The following is a 20,032-nucleotide window of genomic DNA, read 5'->3' on the forward strand; positions in this document are numbered from 1 at the left end:
GTCATCTGTTTTATGGTCGGTCATCAAATACGGTGCCCCTATGGCCTGTAGTGTTCGAGATTGGAATGTAAACTGTGGAACCCGGAGAGACCCTTGTACAATCAAAAGTTTAAATAATTCAACAATATTTATATTTTTGAGTGGTCCGTGGACACTTAAGGGACAGTCATGACGAGTGTGTTTTATTTGGCGATCTCATGAAGGACAGGAAACAGTCATTACTGTGTCTGTGGTTGTGTTCCACTTCTGAATTATGGGGGTTCCATCTACATATTGTGAAACGTATGTAATTAAACATGAAACTATTTCTGAAAAGATGTATTGTGATGTCAACCTTCTATATGAGAAAATATGGGTTTTCATGTCAAGTTAACCAAATCAGGGTTATGGGTTCAGCTGTACAGGATAAACCAGTCCTTTATGGTTATGGGTTCAGCTGTACAGGATAAACCAGTCCTTTATGGTTATGGGTTCAGCTGTACAGGATAAACCAGTCCTTTATGGTTATGGGTTCAGCTGTATAATAAACCAGTCCTTTATGGTTATGGGTTCAGCTGTACAGGATAAACCAGTCCTTTATGGTTATGGGTTCAGCTGTATAATAAACCAGTCCTTTATGGTTATGGGTTCAGCTGTATAATAAACCAGTCCTTTATGGTTATGGGTTCAGCTGTATAATAAACCAGTCCTTTATGGTTATGGGTTCAGCTGTTATGGGTTAGCTGTACCAGGTCCTTTATGGTTATAAACCAGTCCTTTATGGTTATGGGTTCAGCTGGTTCAGCTGTTATGGGTTCAGGATAAACCAGTCCTTTATGGTTATGGGTTCAGCTGTACAGGATAAACCAGTCCTTTATGGTTATGGGTTCAGCTGTATAATAAACCAGTCCTTTATGGTTATGGGTTCAGCTGTACAGGATAAACCAGTCCTGTACAGGATTATGGTTATGGGTTCAGCTGTACAGGATAAACCAGTCCTTTATGGTTATGGGTTCAGCTGTACAGGATAAACCAGTCCTTTATGGTTATGGGTTCAGCTGTACAGGATAAACCAGTCCTTTATGGTTATGGGTTCAGCTGTATAGGATAAACCAGTCCTTTATGGTTATGGGTTCAGCTGTATAATAAACCAGTCCTTTATGGTTATGGGTTCAGCTGTATAATAAACCAGTCCTTTATGGTTATGGGTTCAGCTGTATAATAAACCAGTCCTTTATGGTTATGGGTTCAGCTGTATAATAAACCAGTCCTTTATGGTTATGGGTTCAGCTGTACAGGATAAACCAGTCCTTTATGGTTAGTCCTTTATGGCTATGGTTCAGCTGTACAGGATAAACCAGTCCTTTATGGTTATGGGTTCAGCTGTACAGGATAAACCAGTCCTTTATGGTTATGGGTTCAGCTGTATAATAAACCAGTCCTTTATGGTTATGGGTTCAGCTGTATAATAAACCAGTCCTTTATGGTTATGGGTTCAGCTGTACAGGATAAACCAGTCCTTTATGGTTATGGGTTCAGCTGTATAATAAACCAGTCCTTTATGGTTATGGGTTCAGCTGTATAATAAACCAGTCCTTTATGGTTATGGGTTCAGCTGTATAATAAACCAGTCCTTTATGGTTATGGGTTCAGCTGTACAGGATAAACCAGTCCTTTATGGTTATGGGTTCAGCTGTACAGGATAAACCAGTCCTTTATGGTTATGGGTTCAGCTGTATAATAAACCAGTCCTTTATGGTTATGGGTTCAGCTGTACAGGATAAACCAGTCCTTTATGGTTATGGGTTCAGCTGTATAATAAACCAGTCCTTTATGGTTATGGGTTCAGCTGTACAGGATAAACCAGTCCTTTATGGTTATGGGTTCAGCTGTATAATAAACCAGTCCTTTATGGTTATGGGTTCAGCTACCAGTCCTTCCTACACAGACGGGTCCCAGTTGGTAATGATGGTAAACACAGACCGGTCCCAGTTGGTAATGATGGTAAACACAGACCGGTCCCAGTTGGTAATGATGGTAAACACAGACCGGTCCCAGTTGGTAATGATGGTAAACACAGACCGGTCCCAGTTGGTAATGATGGTAAACACAGACCGGTCCCAGTTGATAATGATGGTAAACACAGACCGGTCCCAGTTGGTAATGATGGTAAACACAGACCGGTCCCAGTTGGGAATGATGGTAAACACAGACAGGTCCCAACACAGACAGGTCCCAACACAGACAGGTCCCAGTTGATAATGATGGTAAACACAGACCGGTCCCAGTTGATAATCATGGTAAACACAGACCGGTCCCGGTTGATAATGATGGTATAAAACAGGTTCTAACTGATAATGATGGTATAAAACAGGTTCTAACTGATAATGATGGTAAAACAGGTTCTAACTGATAATGATGAAAAAACAGGTTCTAACTGATAATGATGGTATTAAACAGGTTCTAACTAATAATGATGATAAAACAGGTTCTAACTGATAATGATGGTATAAAACAGGTTCCAGTTGACATTGTTGGGAAACCCCGGATGTACCATTCTAGCCCCATCTTAACCTGTTTCTGTACCATTCGGGCCCCACCTTAACCTGTTATGTACCACTCTATCCCCATTTTAACCCCTTATGTACAATTCTAGTAGCAAACCAACAATTAGCCATTAAGTGGAGATTAGTTTATGAATTTCCTGGGAGGGCTGTGGGACAGTGGAGAATAGTTTATGAATTTCCTGGGAGGGCTGTGGGACAGTGGAGGTTAGTTTATGAATTTCCTGGGAGGGCTGTGGGACAGTGGAGATTAGTTGATGAATTTCCTGGGAGGGCTGTGGGACAGTGGAGGTTAGTTTATGAATTTCCTGGGAGGGCTGTGGGACAGTGGAGATTAGTTGATGAATTTCCTGGGAGGGCTGTGGGACAGTGGAGGTTAGTTTATGAATTTCCTGGGAGGGCTGTGGGACAGTGGAGATTAGTTGATGAATTTCCTGGGAGGGCTGTGGGACAGTGGATTTCCTGGGATGGGACAGTAGTTAGATGAATTTCCTGGGAGGGCTGTGGGACAGTGGAGATTAGTTGATGAATTTCCTGGGAGGGCTGTGGGACAGTGGAGATTAGTTGATGAATTTTCTGGGAGGGCTGTGGGACAGTGGAGATTAGTTGATGAATTTCCTGGCAGGGCTGTGAGACAGTGGATGTGTAGGAATAATTCAAATGGAACTGTTAACAGCCATTCCCCGGGATTAACATGAATAACTAACAGCTATCAACCAATCAGCATCCAGGATCCACATTTTGTGTTTCATAATGAGGGATCTAGTCTGGATTAAACCTCATAGGAAAACAGTTTTATAATGGAGGTTTCAGTCAGGTCTGTCTGTTTAACTAAATACTCTGTTTAACTAAATACTCCTTTTGTCTTTGGCAGGAGAGAGACCAGACTCTCCATCTGACAGCAGAAAGAGTCCTTCAGGGGAACCAGACACTGAGACGCCCAATCCAGCGATGCAACACCACTGCTCCCAGTGTAATATGAGTTTTAAGTGGTTGTGGAAGCTGAAAGAGCATGAAAGGAAACACACTGGAGAAAAGCCCTTCCAATGCTCCCAGTGTGGAAATAGATTCTCACGATCACATGACCTAAAATCACATGAGAGGACACACACAGGGGAAAAACCTCACAATTGCTCACAGTGTGGAAAGCTTTTTTCCCATTTAGGGAACCTGAACAAACATAAGAGAATACACTCTGGAGAGAAGCCTTACCCCTGTTCCCATTGTGGAAAGAATTTTAGGTTGTCAGGCAACCTGAAAACACATGAGAGGACACACACAGGGGAGAAACCTTACCATTGCTCCCTGTGTGGCAAGGATTTTACCAAGTTAGGGAACCTGAAAGATCACGAGAAGAAACACACAGGAGAAAAGCCTTACCACTGCTCCAATTGTGGAAAGAGATTTTCAACTTCATCAGACTTAAAAAAGCATGAGATGACGCACACCGGGGAGAAATCTTACCATTGCTCTCAGTGTGGAAATAGTTTCTTACGATCACATGACCTGAGATCACATGAGCGGACACACACAGGGGAAAAACCACACAGTTGTTCCCAGTGTGGAAAGTGTTTTTTGCATTTAGGGAACCTGAACAAACATAAGAAAATACACTCTGGGGAGAAGCCTTACCCCTGTTCCCATTGTGGAAAATTCTTTAGGTCGTTAGATAACATGAGGGAGCATGAGAAGACACACGCGGGGAAGAAGCTTTACCATTGCGCCTTGTGCGGAAAGAGATATTCACGATCACATGACCTAAAATCACATAAAAGGAAACACACGGGGGAAGAAAACACACAATTACACACACAGGGGAAAAACCACACAGTTGGTCCCAGTGTGGAAAGAATCACACGCAGTTAGAGAACAGTTCCCGTTGTGGAACTATATTTTCCCGATCACATGACCTAAATTCACATCAAATCTAACCAAGCTATATTTATTCAGCACATTTCAGACATGGAGTGGAACACAATGGCTTCACAGGAAAAAACAAGGAAAACAAAAACTGAAATATTTACGACACAAGAAACACAAGAGGATATAAAAATTTAAAAAAGATTAACAATAAAAACATTTGTGCCCAGCTGTGGATAAAACACTGCTAGCATTTGTCTGCTCCATTTTCATGATGGCTAGCAGCTAATTGCTACTTAACACTGCTAGCATTTGTCTGCTCCATTTTCACGATGGCTAGCAGCTAATTGCTACTTAACACTGCTAGCATTTGTCTGCTCCATTTTCACGATGGCTAGCAGCTAATTGCTACTTAACAGCTAATTGCTACTTAACACTGCTAGCATTTGTCTGCTCCATTTTCATGATGGCTAGCAGCTAATTGCTACTTAACACTGCTAGCATTTGTCTGCTCCATTTTCATGATGGCTAGCAGCTAATTGCTACTGAACACTGCTAGCATTTGTCTGCTCCATTTTCATGATGGCTAGCAGCTAATTGCTACTTAACACTGATAGCATTTGTCTGCTCCATTTTCAGGATGGCTAGCAGCTAATTGCTACTTAACACTGCTAGCATTTGTCTGCTCCATTTTCACGATGGCTAGCAGCTAATTGCTACTTAACACTGCTAGCATTTGTCTGCTCCATTTTCACGATGGCTAGCAGCTAATTGCTAACACTGCTAACACTGCTAGCATTTGTCTGCTCCATTTTTGGCTAGCAGCATTGCTATGGCTAGCATTTGTCTGCTCCATTTTATGATTGCTACTTAACACTGCTAGCATTTGTCTGCTCCATTTTCATGATGGCTAGCAGCTAATTGCTACTGAACACTGCTAGCATTTGTCTGCTCCATTTTCATGATGGCTAGCAGCTAATTGCTACTTAACACTGATAGCATTTGTCTGCTCCATTTTCAGGATGGCTAGCAGCTAATTGCTACTTAACACTGCTAGCATTTGTCTGCTCCATTTTCATGATGGCTAGCAGCTAATTGCTACTTAACACTGCTAGCATTTGTCTGCTCCATTTTCACGATGGCTAGCAGCTAATTGCTACTTAACACTGCTAGCATTTGTCTACATTTTCACGATGGCTAGCAGCTAATTGCTACTTAACACTGCTAGCATTTGTCTGCTCCATTTTCACGATGGCTAGCAGCTAATTGCTACTTAACACTGCTAGCATTTGTCTGCTCCATTTTCACGATGGTAACACTGCTAGCATTTGTCTGCAGATGGCTACTGCATGAGCAGCATTGCTACTTAACACTGCTAGCATTTGTCTGCTCCATTTTCATGATGGCTAGCAGCTAATTGCTACTTAACACTGCTAGCATTTGTTTCCATTTTCTGCTCCTAGCATTTGTTTTCATTTTCATGATGGCTAGCAGCTAATTGCTACTTAACACTGCTAGCATTTGTCTGCTCTCCATTTTCAGGGATGGCTGCAACAATTTTCATGATGGCTCCAGAAGCTAAGCATTTGTCTGCTCCATTTTCACGATGGCTAGCAGCTAATTGCTACTTAACACTGCTAGCATTTGTCTGCTCCATTTTCATGATGGCTAGCAGCTAATTGCTACTTAACACTGCTAGCATTTGTCTGCTCCATTTTCATGATGGCTAGCAGCTAATTGCTACTTAACACTGCTAGCATTTGTCTGCTCCATTTTCATGATGGCTAGCAGCTAATTGCTACTTAACACTGCTAGCATTTGTCTGCTCCATTTTCATGATGGCTAGCAGCACTTAACACTGCTAGCATTTGTCTGCTCCATTTTCATGATGGCTAGCAGCTAATTGCTACTTAACACTGCTAGCATTTGTCTGCTCCATTTTCATGATGGCTAGCAGCTAATTGCTACTTAACACTGCTAGCATTTGTCTGCTCCATTTTCAGATGATGGCTAGCAGCTAATTGCTACTTAACACTGCTAGCATTTGTCTGCTCCATTTTCACGATGGCTAGCAGCTAATTGCTACTTAACACTGCTAGCATTTGTCTGCTCCAATTTAAAACACTGCTAGCATTTGTCTGCTCCATTTTCATGATGGCTAGCAGCTAATTGCTACTTAACACTGCTAGCATTTGTCTGCTCCATTTTCATGATGGCTAGCAGCTAATTGCTACTTAACACTGCTAGCATTTGTCTGCTCCATTTTCATAACACTGCTAGCATTTGATGCTAGCAGCTACTTAACACTGCTAGCATTTGTCTGCTCCATTTTCACGATTGCTATTGCTACTTAACACTGCTAGCATTTGTCTGCTCCATTTTCACGATGGCTAGCAGCTAATTGCTACTTAACACTGCTAGCATTTGTCTGCTCCATTTTCATGATGGCTAGCAGCTAATTGCTACTTAACACTGCTAGCATTTGTCTGCTCCATTTTCATGATGGCTAGCAGCTAATTGCTACTTAACACTGCTAGCATTTGTCTGCTCCATTTTCATGGATGGCTAGCAGCATTTTAATTGCTACTTAACACTGCTAGCATTTGTCTGCTCCATTTTCATGATGGCTAGCAGCTAATTGCTACTTAACACTGCTAGCATTTGTCTGCTCCATTTTCACGATGGCTAGCAGCTAATTGCTACTTAACACTGCTAGCATTTGTCTGCTCCATTTTCACGATGGCTAGCAGCTAATTGCTACTTAACACTGCTAGCATTTGTCTGCTCCATTTTCACGATGGCTAGCAGCTCCAATTGCAGCTAATTGCTACTTAACACTGCTAGCATTTGTCTGCTCCATTTTCAGCTAATTGATGGCTAGCAGCTAATTGCTACTTAACACTGCTAGCATTTGTCTGCTCCATTTTCATGATGGCTAGCAGCTAATTGCTACTTAACACTGCTAGCATTTGTCTGCTCCATTTTCATGATGGCTAGCAGCTAATTGCTACTTAACACTGCTAGCATTTGTCTGCTCCATTTTCACGATGGCTAGCAGCTAATTGCTACTTAACACTGCTAGCATTTGTCTGCTCCATTTTCACGATGGCTAGCAGCTAATTGCTACTTAACACTGCTAGCATTTGTCTGCTCCATTTTCATGATGGCTAGCAGCTAATTGCTACTGAACACTGCTAGCATTTGTCTGCTCCATTTTCATGATGGCTAGCAGCTAATTGCTACTTAACACTGATAGCATTTGTTGCTCCATTTTCAGGATGGCTCCTACTTAACACTGCTAGCATTTGTCTGCTCCATTTTCACGATGGCTAGCAGCTAATTGCTACTTAACACTGCTAGCATTTGTCTGCTCCATTTTCACGATGGCTAGCAGCTAATTGCTACTTAACACTGCTAGCATTTGTCTGCTCCATTTTCATGATGGCTAGCAGCTAATTGCTACTTAACACTGCTAGCATTTGTCTGCTCCATTTTCACGATGGCTAGCAGCTAATTGCTACTTAACAGGAATCCAGGACACAAACTTGCGGTGCCGTAAAGGCTGACTGCGTTGCGGAACCAGTAGCAATGGGGTTTTTTTCTTTGTTTTTGTTTTCTTGTGGAATATTACAACATACAATCTACCTGCAGTGAAGCCGTTCAACATTTACATTACATTCAGCCATCTAGCAGACTCCCGTCCAGAGTGACCCACAGGAGCAACCAGGGTCAAGCGTCCCGCCCAAAGGGATGTCGACAGATCTCATCAGCCCATTTTACAGGTAAACTACAGGATCTCCCAACAAGTCAAATCGAGGACTCAAACCATTTATATATATTTTGTGAAATGAATACCAAGTATGTCTACTTCACCATCAGCCCATTTTACAGGTAAACTACAGGATCATGTAAAAGCTGTTTTTTTGGTAAAGGTCCAATTCGTAATATTGTAGACTTGTCATAATTAGGAGTCCAGAAAAGTTATCTTCAATGAGACAGTGAGACAGCTTGCGGACTTAATATAACACTTGAGTCATTGGCAAACATGGACACCTTTTTGTTTTTTAAGCCTTGGATTTCTAATCCTCTAATGTTGTTGTTATGATGTCATGATTTATGATGTTAGAGCCGATTTGGACATGTTGGTATAAAAAACCGAACATACAAGAGCTCCATGTACGTGTGTGTAAATATATGAAATATGAATGTATATGGTGAAGTATTAGGTACCTTTTATGATTTACATTTATCTGATTGAGATGTGTTCCTTTATTAGTGTAACTTAGTGTTTGGCTCCTCCCCCTCCCCTCTCGCCCATTCATTGTACTGTGGTAAGTGTGTTAGTGATAGGATAAAGGCAGGAAGTTGGGACTTCGGGGTGAGGGGAGTCCTAGCTAGACGCGGGTCTATGCTTTTTTTTCTAATCTATGCTTTTATATTCAAAACCTTCCTTGCGAATAATTCTTGACTGTTTACACATTTCGGATCAACATTTTTGATCATTAATATCATCACACCTTTTGAGTTCCTTTGTCCATTACATTATTTCACCAACCCCATTTCCTTTTCCCACGCAGCTTCATCTCAGGATGTAGATCGAGTTTCCTGTAAATAATATATGTTATATTCCTTTTCTTTCAGCCGCATAAAGACTGATCTTTTCCTATAATGTCTTAAACCATTACAATTCTAACCGGCTATACTTATTGTAGCCCTTACTGTAACTAGACACTATTCTCAGTCTAAATGGACCATGATTAGTGCTTGTAAAGTTACTGCCATCAGAGGTATTATGAAGGTCAAAAATAGAGATTTCAAATGTCTGATATTTAGAATTCAAGAAACAGGTTCGAGCAACCATGTGTTTGGTTTTGTTTGCCTGTGAGCCAATGCCACGGATGTTACAAATTTAGTCAAGATATTACGTGTCTAGTAGATCTGTGTAGGTTGATGTGTATGATACTGGATGTGATTTAGTGAGAGTGTGTACGATGTCTGGATTAGAGTAAGACTATAATGTGTGATGTCTGAAATAAAGGATAACCCAGCCAGTTTGCATGGTTGAGTGTCTGTGTGTGTACGATGTCTGGATTAGAGTAAGACTATAATGTGTGATGTCTGAAATGAAGAATAACCCAGCCAGTTTGCATGGTTGAGTGTCTGTGTGTGTAACATGGAGTGTAGCCTTAATATTCAGGATGATGATCCGAGTCGTATCAACATCATTCAACATTTTCAGAGAAAAACACATCCATTTCCATAGTAATTAGTATAGTAATATACATAGTAATTATTATAGTAATATACATAGTAATTAGTATAGTAATATACATAGTAATTAGTATAGTAATATACATAGTAATTAGTATAGTAATATACATAGTAATTAGTATAGTAATATACATAGTAATTAGTATAGTAATATACATAGTAATTAGTATAGTAATATACATAGTAATTAGTATAGTAATATACATAGTAATTGTCGTTTCACATAATGATGAAAGAGACTTTGCATTACTATAGAGACGGATTCACTACAGTACAAATGTATCCCGTACATTATGTTATTATTCCCCAACGGCCCTGTTCTGATGTCTTCCTGCTTGTTGTAAACATAAATAAACATGTAGACCAAGACAACGGCCCTGTTCCGATGTCTTCCTGCTTGTTGTAAACATAGATAAACATATAGACAAAGACACAAAAGATAGACAAACAAAAATCATATTTAATTACAGAAAAGTTCTCGACAATAGAGAGAGACAGAGTGAGAGAAGAAAAGAGAGGGGAGAGGAGAGAGTGATGCTACTGGGGAATCCTTCACAAGCTACTGGGGAATCATCCACAAGCTACTGGGGAATCCTTCACAAGCTACTGGGGAATCATCCACAAGCTACTGGGGAATCTTCCACAAGCTACTGGGGAATCCTTCACAAGCTACTGGGGAATCATCCACAAGGGAATCATCCACAAGCTACTGGGGAATCCTCCACAAGCTACTGGGGAATCCTCAGCCACAAGCTACTGGGGAATCCTCCACAAGCTACTGGGGAATTATCCACAAGCTACTGGGGAATCCTCCACAAGCTACTGGGGAAATCATCCACAAGCTACTGGGGAATCTTTCACAAGCTACTGGGGAATCCTCCACAAGCTACTGGGGAATCCTCCACAAGCTACTGGGGAATCATCACAAGCTACTGGGGAGTCCTCCACAAGCTACTGGGGAATTATCCACAAGCTACTGGGGAATTATCCACAAGCTACTGGGGAATCCTCCACAAGCTACTGGGGAATCCTCCACAAGCTACTGGGGAATTCTCCACAAGCTACTGGGGAATTATCCACAAGCTACTGGGGAATCATCCACAAGCTACTGGGGAATCCTCCACAAGCCAAGAGTGGCAAAGGGTGGCTACTTTGAAGAATCTCAAATATAAAATATACTTTGATTTAACACTTGGTTTAACACTTGTTTTGGTTACTACATGATCCCATATGTGTTATTTCATCATTTTGATGTCTTCACGATTAAAGAAATAAAGAAAAACCCTGGAATGAGTCGGTGTATCCAAACTTTTGACTGGTACTGTATGTTGGGTTGGTAACATGTGGAAAGTGTATCCAAACTTTTGTATCCAAATCTAATTAAGTGTCTCAAAATAAAATAAAATGTCCCTTGACTGTTACCCTCCCAGCCACCAGGTGGCGATGTGCCTGTTTCAGGGCAATGCTGCCGGTGTGACGTATAATCTAATGGACGGGACGCTTCTTCAAACAACAAAAGCGAGTTATTCACCTCGGTAGCTTTCTAGCCAACATAGCAGATCTTTAAATGCTTTCGTTGTATATTAGCCACTGTGTTTTAAACACACTTGTCGTATCTACTAGCTAGTTTCACCATTTCATTAAATATCTACGTTGTTTTTAGTCAGCTAGCTAGCTGGGTAAATTAGCAGTGCTAGTCTTATCACTAATGCTAACTAGCTATCTAGCTAACATCCCAACCATGAGCTCAGTAAACGTCTCCTCACCTTCTGAAGAGGAGGTCTGCTGGACGGAGAAAGAAGCTCTGGGGCTGAACATTGTCGTGAAAGAGGAGAAGGAAGAAGAGGATGTCACAGTAAAACAAGAAACAGAGGTTGAGGCTGTTACAGTGAAAGAAGAAGAGAAAGGAGTTAAATTGACAGAAGATGAAGACGTGTTCAGAGTGAAAGAGGAAGAGGATGTTACAGTAAAAGAAGAGGAAGAGAAAGAGGGGGAGATGACTGCCACAGTGAAAGAAGAGGAAGACGTTTTTGGAATGAAGGAAGTGGGGGAGATTACTGTCACATTGGAAGAAGAAGAAGAGGAGACAGGAGATCTGATTAACAACAGTGAGTAATATCTTTGTGAAAGAAATAGAGGGGGCAGCCAATAAAACGTTAATCAATCAAATCAAATTTATTTATATAGCCCTTCTTACATCAGCTGATATCTCAAAGTGCTGTACAGAAACCCAGCCTAAAACCCCAAACAGCAAGCAATGCAGGTGTAGAAGCACGGTGGCTAGGAGAAACTCCCTAGAAAGGCCAAAACCTAGAGAGGAACCAGGCTATGAGGGGTGGCCAGTCCTCTTCTGGCTGTGCCGGGTGGAGATTATAACAGAACATGGCCTAGATGTTCAAATGTTCCAAGATGACCAGCAGGGTCAAATAATAATAATCACAGTGGTTGTCAAGGGTGCAACAGGTCAGCACCTCAGGAGTAAATGTCAGTTTGCTTTTCATAGCCGATCATTCAGAGTATCTCTACCGCTACTGCTGTCTCTAGAGAGTTGAAAAGAGCAGTTCTGGGACCTGTAGCACGTCCGGTGAACAGGTCAGGGTTCCATAGCCGCAGGCAGAACAGTTGAATCTGGAGCAGCAGCACTGCCAGGTGGACTGAGGACAGCAAGGAGTCATCAGGCCGTGTAGTCCTGAGGCATGGTCCTAGGGCTCTGGTCCTCCGAAAGAAGGAAAGAGGGAAAGAAAGAGAGAGAGAATTAGAGAGAGCATACTTAAATTCACACAGGACACCGGATAAGACAGGAGAAATACTCCAGATATAACAGACTGACCCTAGCCCCCTGACACAAACTACAGCAGCATAAATGTTGGAGGCTGAGACAGGAGGGGTCGGGAGACACTGTGGCCCGTCTGACGATACCCCCGGACAGGGCCATACAGGCAGGATATAACATACAGGCATGGAAGGGCACCACTTAGCCAGTGACTCAGCCCCTGTAATAGGGTTAGAGGCAGAGAATCCCAGTGGAGAGAGGGGAACCGGCCAGGCAGAGACAGCAAGGGCGATTCTTCAGTGCCTTTCTGTTCACCTTCACACTTGTGGGCCAGACTACACTCATTCATAGGACCTACTGAAGAGATGAGTCTTCAGTAAAGACTTAAAGGTTGAGACCGAGTCTGTGTCTCTCACATGGGTAGGCAGGCCATTCCATAAAAATGGAGCTCTGTAGGAGAAAGCCCTGCCTCCAGCTGTTTGCGTAGACATTCTAGGGACAATTAGGAGGCCTGCGTCTTGTGACCGTAGCGTACGTGTAGGTATGTACGGCTGGACCAAATCAGAAAGATAGGTAGGAGCAAGCCCATGTAATGCTTTGTAGGTTAGCAGTAAAACCTTGAAATCAGCCCTTGCCTTAACAGGAAGCCAGTGTAGAGAGGCTAGCACTGGAGTAATATGATCAAATGTTCTAGTTCTAGTCCAGATTCTAGCAGCCGTGTTTAGCACTAACTGAGGTTCATTTAGTGCTTTATACTATCATAGAACGCTATGGAACCCTATAGAACACTATGGAACACTATGGAACACTATAGAACACTATGGAACACTATGGAACCCTATAGAACACTATGGAACTATGGAACTATGGAACACTATGGAACCCTAGAACATATGGAACACTATGGAACACTATGGAACCCTATAGAACACTATGGAACGCTATGGAACGCTATGGAACACTATGGAACACTATGGAACGCTATGGAACACTATGGAACACTATGGAACACTATAGAACACTATAGACTATCATCTCTGGAAGATAAATATGTATTATTAGATTTAATTGTGCTCACTTAATATATTTGCCTGACAGAAACCATTGATTTCAAAGTTTAACAAACCATACAGCTCTATTGACAAGGACCATTTTTAGTCCCCAACCGACCCCTCGTGCCCCTAGGGGGGGGTCGTTCCCCACAGTTTGGGAACCACCCTGTAGCCTACTGACAACTTTACAAGCGTGATTCATAAATCAGGGAGAGAGATGTTTAATTAGACAAGAATGGATTCACTTTGTCAATGATCGATAAGGACACTACAGTTAAACGTTTCACATTGGATTTATTAACTACGGAAAGGTGGGATGCGTTTTTTAATTATGTTGCTGCTCTGCACAAACAAGCTGTTTAAGCTAGCTGGCTTGGGCCCAATGTTAAGCCACCAGACATTCAAAGCTGCTCCTCCTAGGTTTAATTCTGTGGGCCTCATTCAGATGGTGACTGGCAGTGACTGGTCTGTCCATAGTGACTGGTCTGTCCATAGTGACTGGTCTGTCCATAGTGACTGGTCTGTCCATAGTGACTGGTCTGTCCATAGTGACTGGTCTGTCCATAGTGACTGGTCTGTCCATAGTGACTGGTCTGTCCATAGTGACTGGTCTGTCTATAGTGACTGGTCTGTCCATAGTGACTGGTCTGTCCATAGTGACTGGTCTGTCCATAGTGACTGGTCTGTCCATAGTGACTGGCAGCTCACTGGTCTGTCCATAGTGACTGGTCTGTCCATAGTGACTGGCAGCTCACTGGTCTGTCCATAGTGACTGGCAGCTCACTGGTCTGTCCATAGTGACTGGCAGCTCACTGGTCTGTCCATAGTGACTGGCAGCTCACTGGTCTGTCCATAGTGACTGGCAGCTCACTGGTCTGTCCATCCATTTACTGAACTGTACTGAGCTATACTCTACTGTACTGAGCTATACTCTACTGTACTGAGCTATACTCTACTGTACTGAGCTATACTCTACTGTGCTGAGCTATACTCTACTGTATTGTACTGAGCTATACTCTACTGTACTGAGCTATACTCTACTCTACTGAACTATACTCTACTGAGCTATACTCTACTGTACTGAGCTATACTCTACTGTACTGAGCTATACTCTACTGTACTGAGCTATACTGTACTGTGCTGAGCTATACTCTACTGTACTGAGCTATACTCTACTGTACTGAGCTATACTACTGTACTGAGCTATACTCTACTGTCCTGAGTGATACTCTACTGTACCGCAGCTCATACTGTCCTATACCGAGCTATACTAGTGACTGAGCTATACTCTGTCCTACTGAGCTATAGTGACTGGCACTCACTTCTGAGCTATACTCTACTGTACTGAGCTATACTCTACTGTACTGAGCTATACTATACTCTACTGTCTGAGCTATACTGGCAGCTCACTGTGTCCTGAGCTATAGCTCACTGGTCTGTCCATTGTGACTGAGCTATACTCTACTCTACTGAGCTATACTCTACTCTACTGAGCTATACTCTACTCTACTGAGCTATACTCCACTGTACTGAGCTATAATGTACTGTGCTGGGCTATACTCTACTGTACTGTACGGAGCTATACTCTACTGTACTGAGCTATACTCTACTATACTGAGCTATACTGTACTGTACTGCACTATACTCTCCTATACTGTGCTGAGCTATACTCTCCTCTACTGTGCTGAGCTATACTCTCCTCTACTGTGCTGAGCTATACTCTCCTCTACTGTGCTGAGCTATACTCTCCTCTACTGTGCTGAGCTATACTCTCCTCTACTGTGCTGAGCTATACTCTCCTCTACTGTGCTGAGCTATACTCTCCTCTACTGTGCTGAGCTATACTCTCCTCTACTGTGCTGAGCTATGCTCATCAACTAATCTCCACTGTCCCACAGCTCTCCCAGGAAATTCATAAACTAATCTCCACTGTTCCACAGCCCAGTCAGGCAATTTATAAACTAATCTCCTCTGTTCCACAGCCCAGTCAGGCAATTTATAAACTAATCTCCTCTGTTCCACAGCCCAGTCAGGCAATTTATAAACTAATCTCCACTGTTCCACAGCCCAGCCAGGTAATTCATAAACTAATCTCCACTGTTCCACAGTCCAGCCAGGCAATTTATAAACTAATCTCCACTGTCCCTCAGCCCAGCCAGGTAATTCATAAACTAATCTCCACTGTCCAGCCAGGCAATTCATAAACTAATCTCCACTGGAAAAAATAAACTCAACATTATTACCCCATGTTTCTAGTCCAGCATTTGGTTTGTAACAGATGGGACTTGTTCTAAACCTTGCTATCTGACCTCTGACCTCTGCATTTTGTATACGTACAGACAATATGTACAGAACGTATTCTGGGGATTTATTATTCAATAGAAATGTATGGAAAATAATGTATTTATTCATATGTAATCTCCCTTTACCTGCTATAATGAAGAAATAGTGGCTAATTGTTGGTTTGTTACTATAATGGTACATAAGGGGTTAAGATGGGGCTAGAATGGTACATAAGGGGTTAAGATGGGGTTAGAATGGTACATAAGGGGTTAAGATGGGGCTAGAATGGTAGATAACGGGTTAAGATGGGGCTAGAATGGTAGATAACAGGTTAAGATGGGGCTAGAATGTTTGTTTCCAACATTTACTTGCTATAGTGACAGCTAGTGGTTAATTGTTGGGTTGTTACTAGAATGGTACATAATGGGTTAACAGCCATTACCCGGGTAGTATTGTGAATAACTAATGGCTATTAACCAATCGGCATTCATGTTCCAAGTGTACTGTTTTATAATGAAGGATCTAGTCGAGATTAAACCTCATAGGAAGACAGTTTTATCATGTGGAGGTTTCATCCAGGTCTCTCTGTTTAACCAAATACTCTGTCTTTGGCAGGAGAGAGACCAGTCTGTCACTCTGACAGCAGTAAGAGTCCTTCAGAGGAACCAGACCCAGAGACTCCCAAACCAGTGAGACGACTCGACTGCTCCAAGTGTAATAAGAGTTTTAAGTTGTCATTGAACCTAAAAAAGCATGAGAGAAAACACACAGGAGAAAAACCTTTCCACTGCTCCCAGTGTGGAAAGAGATTTTCACGATCACAGAACCTAAAAAAACATAGTAGAATACACACAGGAGAAAAGCCTTACCACTGTTCCCATTGTGGAAAGAATTTTAGGTTGTTGGATAAGCTGAAGGAGCACGAGAGGACGCACACAGGGGAGAAACCTTACCATTGCTCCGTGTGTGGAAAGAGTTTTGCCCAGTTAGCTTACCAAAAAGAGCATGAAAGGAAACACACAGAAGAAAAGCCTTTCCAATGTTCCCAGTGTGGAAAGAGATTTTCCCGATCACAGAACCTAAAAATGCATCAGAGGACACACACAAGGGAGAAAACGTATCTCTGTTCCCAGTGTGGAAAGTGTTTTACTCATTTATGGAGCCTGAACAAACACAATAGAATGCACACAGGAGAAAAACCTTACCACTGTTCCCATTGTGGACAGAGTTTTAGGTTGTTAGGTAACCTAAAAGAGCATGAAAGGAAACACACAGGAGAAAAGCCTTTCCAATGTTCCCATTGTGGAAAGAGATTTACACGAGCACAGCAACTAAAATCACATGAGAGGACACACACAGGGGAGAAACCATACCACTGCTCCCAGTGTGAAAAAAGTTTTACGCAGTTAGCGAGCCTGAACACTCATAAGAGAATACACACAGGAGAAACACCTTACCCCTGTGCCCTATGTGAAAAGAGATTTTCAAGACCACAGGAACTAAAATCACATGAGAGGACACACACAGGGGAGAAACCATACCACTGCTCCCAGTGCAAAAAGAGTTTTTCGCTGTTAGGGAGCCTGAACAAACATAATAGAATCCACACCGGAGAAAAGCCTTACCACTGTGCCCATTGCGGAAAGACATTTTCACGATCACAGGACCTAAAATCACATGAGAGGACACACACAGGAGAAAAGCCTTACCCCTGTCCCCATTGTGGAAAGACATTTTCACGATCACAGGAACTAAAATCACATGAGAGGACACACACCGGGGAGAAACCTTATCATTGCTCCCTGTGTGGAAAGGATTTTTCCCATTTAGGGAGCCTGAACAAACATAAGAAGACAATGCACTCTTGAGTGAAGCCTTACCCATGTTCCCATTCCCAGGCTGTGTTCTGATGAGTCACTGTGTTCTGATGAGTCACTGTGTTCTGATGAGTCACTGTGTTCTGATGAGTCACTGTGTTCTGACTGATGTTTGACTGTTGTTTTATGCCACATTAAATCATATTGTTGATATGAAATCGTTCTCTAGAATAGAGGCCTGTTTTAGTGTCTGAGACAGGATTATGTCTAAAATCAGATTATAATTTTAAAATGGTTTTTTTTGTTTTGATTCTACACTTTGATAGATTGGACACATGATAGAACCCTTAGATGTTAATGACATGATTTAGATTATTTAAAATGTAAATTGGATGAATATTGTGTGTATTTCTTGATTCTGACCTTGAAACCTCGAGAAACGTAGTTGTTTTGGATTCATTGAGTTAATTTGTGTTCTATAGTCTCCAAGCTAAAGATGTGATGATGTTGTTAACACGAAGAACGACCTCTTGAATGTTCCCATCAGTGTTATTCCACCATGTTAGAGAAAATACAGGTGCTGATTGTTACACACATTTGATTAATGATGAATTAAAAATTAACATTTTTATCTGAATGAAAGTATTCATGAATATGTTTTCATTCTGTTAGCCACTAGTGGACATTCACTATAAAACAACAAAGAATCAACAGTAAATATTACAATCACACAAGTTCCAAAAGAATAAAGACATTACAAATGTCATGTTATGTCTATATACAGTGTTGTTGTGTTGTGCAAATAGTTAAAGTACAAAAGGGAGAAATAAATAAACATACAGTTGAAGTCGGAAGTTTACAGACACTTAGGTTGAGGTCATTAAAACTTGTTTTTCAACCACTCCACAAATTTCTTGTTAACAAACTATAGTTTTGGTAAGTCGGTTAGGACATCTACTTTGTACATGACACAAGTTACAGACAGATTATTTCATTTGTAATTCACTGTATCACAATTCCAGTGGGTCAGAAGTTTACATACACTAGGTTGACTGTTCCTTTAAACAGTTTGATACATTCCAGAAAATGATGTCATGGCTTTAGAAGCTTCTGATAGGCTAATTGACATCATTTGAGTCAATTGGAGGTGTACCTGTGGATGTATTTCAAGGCCTACCTTCAAACTCAGTGCCTCTTTGCTTGATATCATGGGAAAATCAAAATAAATCAGCCAAGACCTCAGGAAAAACATTGTGGACCTCCACAAGTCTGGTTCATCCTTGGGAGCAATTTCTAAACTGAAGGTACCACGTTCATCTGTACAAACAATAGTACGCAAGTATAAACACCATGGGACTACACAGCCGTCATACTTCTCAGGAAGGAGACACTTTCTGTCTCCTAGAGATGAATGTACTTTGGTTCGAAAAGTGCAAATCAATCCCAGAACAACAGCAAAGGAGCTTTGTGAAGATGCTGTAGGAAACAGGTACAAAAGTATCTATATACACAGTAAAACGAGTCCTATATCGACATAACCTGAAATGCCGCTCAGCAAGGAAGAAGCCACTGCTCCAAAACATCCATAAAATAACCAGACTACGGTTTACTTTTTGGAGAAATGTCCCCTGGTCTGATGAAACAAAAATAGAACTGTTTGGCCATAATGCCCATCGTTCTGTTTGGGGGAAAAGGGGGGTCTTGCAAGCCGGAGAACACCATCCCAACCGTGAAGCACGGGGGTGACAGCATCATGTTGTGGGGGTGCTTTGCTGCAGGAGGGACTGGTGCACTTCACAAAAAGATGACATCATGAGGATGGAAAATTATGTGGATATATTGAAGCAACATCTCAAGACAGCCAGGAAGTTAAAGCTTGGTCACAAATGGGTCTTCCAAATGGACAATGACCCCAAGTATACTTCCAAAGTTGTGGCAAACTGGCCTAAGGACAACAAAGTCAAGGTATTGGAGTGGCCATCACAAAGCCCTGACCTTAATCCTATAGAACATTTGTGGGCAGAACTGAAAATGTGTGTGTGAGCAAGGAGCCCTACAAACCGGTCTCAGTTATACCAGCTCTGTCAGGAGGAATGGGCCAAAATTCACCCAATTTATTGTGGGAAGCTTTTGGAAGGTTACCCTAAACGTTTGTCCCAAGTTAAACAATTTAAAGGCAATGCTACCAAATACTAATTGAGTGTATGTAAACTTCTGACCCACTGGGAATGTGATGAATGATATAAAATCTTAAATAAATAATTATCTCTACTATTATTTTGACATTTCACAGTCTTAAAATAAAGTGGTCATCCTAACTGACCTAAGACAAAGAATATTTACTAGGATTAAATGTCAGGAATTGTGAGAAACTGAGTTTAAATGAATTTGGCTGAGGTGTATGTTAACTTCTGACTTCAACTGTCCATCTAT

At 41.7% G+C, this 20,032-nt stretch overlaps 2 protein-coding genes across 2 annotated transcripts in view; both read left to right on the top strand.

Moving 5' to 3' along the window:
• Positions 1 to 4,816, top strand: part of LOC112229209 (zinc finger protein 771) — a 42,529-nt gene extending 37,713 nt beyond the window's left edge. Inside the window, exon 2 of the mRNA XM_042315661.1 lies at positions 3,418 to 4,816. Within this exon, the coding sequence (XP_042171595.1) occupies positions 3,418 to 4,409 (992 nt within the window). The 3' untranslated portion in view covers positions 4,410 to 4,816. The remainder of the gene's footprint in view (positions 1 to 3,417) is intronic.
• Positions 4,817 to 11,107: 6,291 nt separating this feature from the next.
• On the top strand, positions 11,108 to 18,324 carry LOC112221285 (zinc finger protein 883-like). The gene is made up of 2 exons (XM_042315660.1): positions 11,108 to 11,782; positions 16,398 to 18,324. Exons 1-2 carry the CDS (start codon positions 11,383 to 11,385, stop codon positions 17,648 to 17,650), a joined length of 1,653 nt encoding a protein of 550 aa, XP_042171594.1. The 5' UTR covers positions 11,108 to 11,382; the 3' UTR covers positions 17,651 to 18,324.
• The last annotated feature ends 1,708 nt before the right edge of the window (positions 18,325 to 20,032 follow it).

This window comes from Oncorhynchus tshawytscha, unplaced genomic scaffold, assembly GCF_018296145.1.
Source record: "Oncorhynchus tshawytscha isolate Ot180627B unplaced genomic scaffold, Otsh_v2.0 Un_contig_4119_pilon_pilon, whole genome shotgun sequence".
Lineage (NCBI taxonomy): Eukaryota > Metazoa > Chordata > Actinopteri > Salmoniformes > Salmonidae > Oncorhynchus > Oncorhynchus tshawytscha.